At 35.2% G+C, this 10,769-nt stretch overlaps 1 protein-coding gene across 1 annotated transcript; it reads right to left on the reverse strand.

Moving 5' to 3' along the window:
• Positions 1-415: 415 nt before the first annotated feature.
• On the reverse strand, positions 416-10,742 carry LOC138333744 (survival motor neuron protein 1-like). Its single transcript, XM_069282309.1, has 8 exons — positions 10,673-10,742; positions 7,175-7,255; positions 6,337-6,447; positions 5,364-5,564; positions 4,731-4,883; positions 3,712-3,780; positions 2,357-2,482; positions 416-1,660 (listed from the first exon to the last, which is right to left on the reverse strand). The coding sequence occupies exons 1-8, from the start codon at positions 10,715-10,717 to the stop codon at positions 1,598-1,600; spliced, it is 849 nt and encodes a 282-aa protein (XP_069138410.1). The 5' UTR covers positions 10,718-10,742; the 3' UTR covers positions 416-1,597.
• Between the last annotated feature and the right edge of the window lie 27 nt (positions 10,743-10,769).

Genomic DNA, 10,769 nt, shown 5'->3' on the forward strand with positions numbered 1-10,769 from the left:
GTCTGACCATATATGAAAACAGCCTTGTTGTTTCAATTTCTTTTTCTTTTTTGATTACAAAAATGAAAGAATGAATGAAGGAATTTTGAAAATGAAACTTCCATTATGGAAAGGTAGCCCTAACTACCAAAATATATATATCAAAACAAATATATTAGTTTTCACTGGGGTCGAAACTAGTTTTCTTCATAGAGTAGCAGTGGGGCAGACTGGTTAAGGTTTTTATAACATATTAACCATAAGTCCTTCACCTCAGGGTTTCAAGTTTAAATCCTATGTGATGTACTAAGCCAGGTACTGACTATAGGTTTTTTTCTAGGCACTCTGGCTTTCATCCACCTAAGCCTGTCACTTCCTTAAATGACCCTGAGTGTTATTAGAATGTTAAACAAAACAAAAGAAAAGCTACTTATGGTTAATATAAATTTTAATACATTTCATTTTTTTTTACCTTAACATAGATGATATACATATAAGAAAATCACAAAATAATTATAGATGAATCAATTTTATTGCTGCATATGCATTCTGCCATAGATTTTTCCAATGAATATAGAAGTACTGATTTAATTAGCACTGAAAAGTATTCAAATCATCCCTCCCACCAGCGAGACTGGAATTCTATTCACAGTATTTCACATGGTTTTCACTGACTAATAATTAAAAGAGTTCATTTCACTTGTGAAAGACTGTTAGAAATAGTTCTTAAAGCAAACAGCAGTTCTTCATACTCCCCAACTATTATTGTACAGATCAATAACAGAGTCTATTCCAAATGAATTTATAAGAGAATATACTCTTTAAAATTGCTGATCCACATTTATATGTAATGATGTCTTTCCTGAAATTCCACAGGTTTTAATGTATATCAAGTTTTTCCTGCACATATACCATATAAGATATATAATTCAGACATTCAAATTCATTGAATTCTTTTCATTCCTGCATATTGAAGTTGATGTATTGCTGCAATATAGTCTTTCCCATGACAACAGGCTTTAGTCCACATCGACAATGTTTCACTCACTCCAGCCATTACATGTGTAGTCCACAATAATGATGTCGACAGTTCATGTGCGATGGCTCCAGACAATATATTTTAGTTCACAGTGACAATGTCGAAAGTTTTACTAGCACCAACCTTTACATGTTTAGTCCACAATGCTGATGTCGAAAGTTTCTTTTGCTCCAGTCATTACATTTTCCGTCCACATCGACAATGTCAACGGTTTCACTCGCTCCAGTTATTACATTTTCCGTCCACAATGACAATGTCAATGGTTTCACTCGCTCCAACCATTACATTTTGGCCAACAACGGCAATGTCAACCGTTTCACTCGCTCCAGACAATACATTTTTGTTCACATCGACAATGTCAACGGTTTCAGTTACTTCAGCCATTACATTTTTGTCCACATCGACGATGTCGACGATTTCTCTCACTTCAGTTATTACATTTTCCGTCCACAATAACAATGTCAACGGTTTCACTCGCTCCAACAATTACATTTTTAGTCCACAATGACAATGTCGACAGTTTCACTTGCTCCAATCATTACATTTTAATACATCCTTTCTAGAATTCCTGACTTGATGTTATCTCCCTGACTCAGACTGTGAAGCTGTCAATACTCCCGACTGGCGAGCTTGACGTAAACCCTGAGGAAAGATATCAACAGTTAACCCCATATCGTATTTGCTCAAAAATAGCATTACATTCGTGTAGTAGTTTCAGAATATTTGTAAAATGTAGATTTACAATACTGTAAGGGAGTAGCAATATTTCACATGATCCACCTTTATCCACAATCTCATTAAAAATGAACTTTAAATTCTGCTCCAGTACAATGCTCTTCGATAAATTTCTTTTCCTAGAATCGGAATATCTTGAAATGTTCTATTAGCTTCTGAGAGAAAGATCACATCAAAGATCTCTGACTCATAGGTGACACGCTGATTGGCTAACCATAGGGGTCATGCTAAGATGACCCCGAACGTGGAGTTGTTAGATATTGTATTAGAGCATATCATAGGGTATCGTAGAGGAGCAGAATTACAAGTTTAACCATTTAAACTGGATTGACATTATCCAGTGATTTCATACATTTTTTTTTGCATATACGTTTATCTATTATACACTTTGAAATCTTTCAGAATACCTAAATTATGCTCTTGTAAGTTAGTGATAAAGCATTTCAAATTTGTGCTTATCGCATAAATATATTGCTCATTAAATTTGTCTCAAAATCTTAATATTTGCTGACCAAAGACCAAGACTACCAGATATCTAAAACTTGAATCATGAATTATCGTATCATATGAACTTTTACTCAATATGTATACACTGTTGCTTACCTGGTAGTACCCAGTATGGTATCCACTCATATACCAGGACATCAGCATACTACACAGAGCCTCGTTGTCACTCTCCGCTAGGTCGTCGGTGAGAGGTGGCGGGGGTGGGGGGACCATCGGCAAACCCTGTACACATGTACAAAAAAAAGTTACATTTCTAAAACAACATGAGCTATATATTCACCGAATGCAAAGATAGAATCATATCAGTAACTAACAACAACATTATCATCAGATGACAGTGACCTCTAGTGAGTTGATTGTTCATCTAATCATTACAGTCACAAGAAATGACATATATCTATGTAGCAGGACAGGACTGGGTTGATCGTTGTATAACCAGGTAGCTGATCAGTCTGTAGAATATTCGGCTAGTGTTCGGAGGTCCAGGGCTTGAATCCTGGTCTGGCCGTTACATTTTCTCCTCTCCTGTTATATTTACATTTACATTACAGAAAGTACAGTAGTACATTGTATTATAAGATTATTTTGAGAAGAAAATCAGTACATTGAGCATAGAATTGTCAGGGTAGACAATTCTTTCTTAAAGAATTTCTCAGCTTAATTTTATTGTCCTAGATTATCTCCCCCTAGTTTGAAACTTCAAAAATTTGACATATCTTAGACTTGCAATCAAGCTAATTTGCATAATGTAGTCACGATATGTAAAGTCGAGAAGCGTTCCGAGAGAAAAATGAACATGGCGGTGACGGTTAAAGTAAGTGAGCTACACGATGTTTAAATGGAGTTTCTACAAAGTACAGGTCATGACACCTCCAAAGGAGATTGTGGATGAACACAGTTATGGGTACTGTTTACCACCACAAGCGTAGATTTTGTGATTTTGGCTTGGTTTTTGAGGTGCCCATTAGAGCCGAGACGACATTTCGACCGGACAGGGAAATGTCTACCTAGCATATTTTTAGCAAATTTCCAGATTCATCAAGCCATAACTTCGTCAATACTTGGCCAATTTTGTTCATGAAGCACTCAATGGAAAGATAAATTATTTCTCTTTAAGGTAAGATATCCGTCAATGTTGTATAGAACCCATTTATTAAAATAATCACGGTTTTAAAAAAATAGGTCCGTTTTTCTCAACCGCAGAGTTCACACCCTTGATACTATAATATATATATGTATACTATTGGTAAAAAAGAATTTCGTGCCAGGTCCCTATGTTCTAAGTCTGCATTTAATTTGAAGTAAATGAAATTGAAGCCTAAAAAAGGGAGGGGCGCTTATTGGGTCAAATACGGTAAGTCCCAATGTAAAGAGGAAATTTTTAAAGTACAATTTACAAAATATGTTTTAATAATGCACCAGTAAAAAAGATTGTGATTCGCATAACTTACAGCAGGATGTTGAAAACCACTTGGAGGAAAACCAGGATATGTAGGCATGGATGTAAATGGAAACTGTGGCTGTTTGATAAAAAAGAAAGAACATACATATACATGTACTTACAAATTAGAAATTTACACAGACAATTTTCAGTTTCTGATGTTTCCTATTCTGATGTTTCCTATTATATCAACAAATTCAAAATATAGAAATATTGTATTTCAACATTAACGTCACAACATTTATTTATTTCGAATTATTTAAAAAAAAAAAAGTTTTAAAACTGTAGTAATGTGTCGGTTATCATAATGTTGATGATACCTACAAGTGGGATCCCATTGCCTATACAACATATACTTGCCTCTTCCACTAAATAAGCTAACCAAAGTGAAGTCTATGGGGGTATAACTGACACTCAAAACGTGCTTATTATAATGTCACTAATGTTGACATGGTAACATCAACTGATCACCGTCAAAATGACTGTTCCATTTAGTGGATTAAATCGCTGTTGATAAATGGTTGAACTGGACTAACTTAAACAATGTTATTGAAGAGACCACAAATATGGGTAAATAATGTAAATATAAGTATTATAAGTATCAAATTGTTATCCTATGGCATCTATGGTCTATACAGATGCCAGAGCTTTGCAGACAATCATCTCATAGATGCATTAGGATGACAGTCTAATACTTAGAACAAGTCTTAGAATGATGGTGGCAGTGAATACAAATTTTCAAGATACCAAAAAGACATTGGTAAAGCATGAGTAGAGTCGATAATATCCCAAATTCTGGTGATTGTGACGTAATATTTTGACGGGATTTTTATGACATCACAATCTTCAGAAGGTGGGATTAATCAACAGTAAACAGTACTCTACCTACATTGTTTCAGGATCTCTAAACCCCAAATATAGCTTGCAAAGGTCTAACATGACAGTCCTTTATTAAGTCTATATACTATAAACATAACATCTTCATTGAATTTGAGAGATGAAAGATAAAACTTTCTTTTGTCTACTCACCGGTGGCATTCCTTGGAATGGTGGAAACATTGAAGATCCAGACGGCCAAGAAAATGTGTTATTTGGAGTTGAACTCGGCTGTCCTTGCTTTTGACCTTTGGCCTTTGACTTTGCTGCTGGACTTGGCCTATCACTCCAGTCCATGCTATCAGTCTACAATGTGATTCTGAGTTTAGTTTTACTCATGATACCCAATAAGTATACATTTGTATATTTTCTTTTCTTAATCAATGCAAGGGCATATACATGTAGAACATTTTCACTTGAGCTGTTCTATTTACAGGGACATTTTCGTTTATATGATTGGACTTGTAAGAAGTTGTTGAACCGTTTGTAGAAGTAAATATTTTATGCACCTATAGATTCTGAGAGACCTGCTGATTTCGATACCAGCCTATTTTTATGCTCCAATACAGGTGTGAATTTCTTTCATCAAATAATTTTTGTTACTTCATTTACAAACCTGTGCATAACTTCACATATCATAAAGTGTTAAAATTGTCGCAAAATACATTTATATACTGTAAACCTTAGTATTTTAGTGGTATTTCTATTTTAGCGTTTTTTATGCTGTCTTCATCCACAAATCTAAAAGTCTAAATACATATATTGTATGATGTTGATTAATGTTACCTCTACATCTGATGCAAACTTTGATTTCCGTTGCCGTCCTGTTGACAAGAGAAGATCTGATAAGTTGTGTTCTTCTTCATTTCCGTATCCTTTGTAGCGAACGAAACATGTGGATGTCTCTTCATCAACAGACAATATCTCAGCATCATAAATCAGACCGTCTTCTGAAAACACGGCTCTGCACTGGTCACCAGGACTCCACTGAATTTACAATAAATGTTGTAACTTAGGCCAAAAAACATCAATATATGTGTTTCTAGACACCATTTAAAACAGAAGGGATGGTAAGTAAGCATTCTTTTAACTTAATATTTTTTTTTCTTCACCTTAGTTTTCTTCCAATGAAAAACTGAAATAGACTTGGGCAGTAATACAATCTGATTTGGACCATGGATTTGATTTTCAGAGTATTCTTGGTATCTTATGACAGAATCTGAGAATCTGTGCCAAAAATTCTGATTTTGTTCAAAACAAACAATATCTCAAGTTTTTATTTGTTTGCTTGATAATAAAACTGATAACAAGGTAGTCACTTATTCCAAAGAGTTGGACAGGTTACAGAAAACACAATTATCTTATTGCATGGCTTAATAACAATTACATTCAATCGTTTCCCCTTTTTACATGTTTACTAATCATATGAATTGTGTCACTGTGGAGAAGAAATACCAATAAATGTCTCTGGTACATGAACATTTAATCCATGGAAAATAAAATATCAGAATATAGAAGTTCATTAACGCATTTTACAATTTTGCGAAATTTCTTTAATTAGAATTTATATATAAGTTCCTTGACACAAAAGCTATCTCGTTTATCAACAGCAAAGGAACTTTTATCAAATTACTTTTAAAGTTGTAAAACATTGTTAAATCCAAGGATGAGGGGAGGGGTGCTAAATATGGCAAATATGGTATATAAATCTACCTTGAAACCTACTTAGATCTGATGTTTCATCATATAAGCTATATACCTTTCTTTTCTTGCTTTTGCTTCTCTTCTTTTTATTCTTCTTTTTCTTTTTCTGTTGAACAACATCTGAAACAGCTTCCTCTTCTTGGCCATTTTCACTTTTTATTTTTGACTGAAAACATGTAAATTGCTGGTCAAAATTATCCTAAATTTATAGAATAAAGAATATCAACTGCGTATTAACAAAATTGTGATCAAAATTCAAAATCTAAACAGAGTAAAATGAAAACAAAATATATCTTTATATGTATTAGCTTACTCATTAAAATTTCAATAATATCAGCTGCAGTTGCTTGATAAGAGAAGGGATTAATTGACAGCTATACAAATAAATATAAATTTGTCTGCATACAATCTAATTAAAATTAGAACTGTAATTCCGCTCCACTACGATACTCTACGTTACGCTCCAATACAAGATCTAACGGTGCCCCGTTCGGGGTCACCTCAGCATGACCCCTATGGTTAGCCAATCAGCGCGCCTACAGAATCTTCGGTGTGGTTGATTCATTCGGAAGTGTAAACTGATAATAATATGTCCCGATTCTAAGCCATAGGTCATGATGAGGTGAGCTCGAACGGGGCATCTTTAAATCTTGTATTGGAGCGTAAAGTAGAGTATCGCATTGGAGCAGAATTACAAGTCTAATTTTAATTAGATTGGTCTGCATATATCTTGCATCTTTCAATTTGAACCACAATCAAGTCTAAATGAATATCATATCAAACAATTTTGAAGCAATCATTCTCCACAATGTTTGCAAAGAAGAATTTTTAAGCGACGTTATATATATATGCTTCAACCATTTCCTCCAACTAATAATATTAAAATAACATACTTTCATTAATTTCACTGCATTGTCATAAGCCTTGATGAGAGCTGTATCATCCCATAGTTCATTTTCACTACCAGAACCAGCCTGAAATAATTGAAACAATTGAAATCAATGTAAGTCATTGTAACCATAACTATAGTGCTAATATAGCTCTAATATCGATAATCAGTCCTCTGACATTGAAACATTTGTGAAAGGAGTGGGTCGGTGTGGTTTGTTCATAGTGTTAAATACTAGGGTTGGATCAATATATCGATATACCGATATATATCGGTTTTCAGCAGTGTATCGAATATCGATACGCAAACTTGCTGTATATCGCTGTATCGTTTTAACAACTCACCCTACTGTTTTCGTTATAAAAATAGGAAATTCCAAACAAAATCTATTCTAAAACATCATTTAATTAAGAGCATTTCAATCAATAGAAAGTGTTTAAGGCATCTGTATCACCTAAATAGATTAGAAATGCATTTTCATAACTAAGAGTGCGAATTGACAGAAATTAATTAACACAGATGTTAAACCGAATCAAATGTTTGGTAGATTTTTTTCCTGGTTGTAGAATGTTTTATCAAAATTGTCTTTTATTGTCACAGTATTCGAAACACAATGGTCAACTGAATTTGAAAAAGAAGTCCACTGTATCGTCAATAGGTATCGTGTATTGTTTCAGTGTATTGTCAATATGTATCGTATCGTTTTAGACCTTCCAATACCCAGCCCTATTAAATACAGTCTCTGGCACTCAGCTGATGGAGCATGCTTCTTTGGCTCAGTCAGTAGATCGAGCCGTAGATTTCAACGCCTGAGACCCGGGTTCGATTCCTGGTCGGGGCACTCTACAGGAATGTATATTTTCCCTGTTCTTCTACATTGGCACCCAACAAAATAACCTATGGTAGGTGGTTAAAGAGTCTCGGGTTGAGATTTATGAAATCTCAAGAAAAAACAGGGGGAATACTGTAAAAGGAGAAAGTCGGTGTAGTTTGTAAATAGTGTTAAATACAGTCTCTGTCACTCAGCTGACGGAGTATGCTTCTTTGGCTCAGTTTATTCTCATACATCAAAACAACAAGAAAAGAGAACACAGATATCACAGCACTAAGAAAGGATGGACACCTAATGACAGACACCACTTGTAAGGCAAACATATTAAATGAACAATTTAAATCAGCCTTCACAACAGAACAGGATCACCCCATACCAGATAAAGGACCATCACCACACCCAGTCATGCCTGAAATAAACATAACACAACAAGGAATAGATAACCTCCTTAAAAACATCAACCCACACAAAGCAACAGGACCAGACAATATACACGGCAGACTACTAAAAGAACTTAGGGACATAACAGCACCCATACTTACCAAACTTTTCATTTACTCACTAAATACAGGCACATTACCAACAGATTGGAAACACGCAAACGTTAACCCCATATACAAGAAAGGCAACAGATACAACCCCACTAACTACAGACCCATATCACTCACCTGTATCACATGCAAACTCATGGAACATATCATTACAAGCGCCACAATGTCACATCTGGAGAACAATATACTATAAAACTTACAACACGGCTTCAGATCATCCAGATCATGCGAGACACAACTTGCTACATTCATACACGACCTCGCAAACAATAATAACAGCAACAAACAGACAGACATTATTATCATGGACTTTGCCAAAGCCTTTGACAAAGTCCCACACAAACGCCTACAATACAAATTAAAATACTACGGCATAACAGGCAACACACACAAATGGATCACAGACTTTCTCTCACAACGCACCCAAACAATAGTACTTGAGGGAAAACAATCAAATAAAATACAAGTAACTTCAGGAGTCCCTCAAGGAACATGTTCGGGCCCAATTCTGTTTCTCATATACATTAACGATTTCCATCAATACATGCAGTACAGTACACTAAGATTATTCGCAGACGACAGTATTACATACAAAACAATAAACAACAAAGACGACACAATAAAACTACAGAAAGATCTGGACGCAGCAGCACAATGGGAAACAGACTGGCTAATGAAATTTCACCCAGATAAATGCAACATAATCAGTGTTACACCAAAACGCAACAAAATACATCACAACTACACACTCCACAATCACACACTCGAGCAAGTAAACTCAAGCAAATATCTAGGACTAACACTACAAAAAAACCTAAAATGGGACATGCACATAAATAATATCACCGCAAATGCAAACAGATCACTAGGGTTTTTAAAGCGCAACTTAAAAATTAATTCACCACATATAAAAGCACACGCATACAAAGCACTAGTTCGACCCAAACTGGAATACTGCTCTTCCATATGGGATCCCCACAACACACACCAAATTCAACAGATAGAAAAAAACACAACGCAGAGCAGCAAGATATGTTCACAACAAATATCACGACACCAGTTCAGTTACAAACATGATACATCAACTCAACTGGCCAACACTACAGACACGACGGCTACACACAAGATTGATACTTTTCTACAAAATAATACACAATATAGTTGCCGTCGAATACCAGACCATACTCATTCCAGTAGACCACAGAACCAGACACTCCAATCCACACTGCTTCAGACAAATCTCTGCTACAAAGGACACATACAAATATTCATTTTTCCCACAAACAATAACACAATGGAATCTCCTCCCTGTAGCAGCAGTACAATGCACTACACTCGAGGACTTCAAGGCACATATTTCCAACGTAGCCCTTGAAGCCCTCACACAATAGTTCTGCACACACCTTTTATCTATATACTAAAAAAAAAAAAAAAAAAAAAATCACAAATCTAATCCTTTCACACCCTTGCACCCCTACAGGTCCCCCGTGACATAATCGTCATACTCTGACGGCGTCCTGTATACATGAGAAGAAGAAGAAGAAGTCAGTAGAGCCATAGATTTCCACGCCGGAGACCTGGGTTCGATTCCTGTATTTTCCCCTGTTCTTCTACACATTATTATGTACATGTAATACTATTTTAGGCTCTCCCTTTAAACAATGATGTAAACCATGATGTTAAAATAAATTTCAGAAGCAAGATCTAGAGGCGATTTGTCGGATAAATCTATTTACTTATTTTTTTATTTTTTTTTTTTGGGGGGGGGGGGGAGTGTTAGCCAATGAATATTTCACAGAAGAATGTATTATTAAATAAACAACGACATGAAATCCGCTTCTTAATTATCAAATACCAAATGCTTTGGTTTAACTGATAATAACTTTTTTTTATATAAAACATGAAAACATGTAGCTCTGGCTGAATGTAGAACATAACGTATGCTTCACGTTTTCTTATTTGGTAAATCTGCCGAAATATTTGTGTAACGTGCAAATTGAAAATCCCACACTTAACAATAGGATATTCTAGCAGCATTATAGAAATAATCTGTTTAATTTTTTTTTTCAATAGAAACTTCTATAGGGTATTCAAATGGTAGCAATCTGAATAAACGCACTTGTCCTTTCTGAAACAAAACCGTGCCCACACCGGAGGAAGCCATCTTTAGGTGAACAACAAACGACAGCCGTAACGCGGAAAATAATTGGATGCAA

Source organism: Argopecten irradians, chromosome 10 (genome assembly GCF_041381155.1).
Source record: "Argopecten irradians isolate NY chromosome 10, Ai_NY, whole genome shotgun sequence".
Classification (NCBI taxonomy): Eukaryota; Metazoa; Mollusca; class Bivalvia; order Pectinida; family Pectinidae; genus Argopecten; species Argopecten irradians.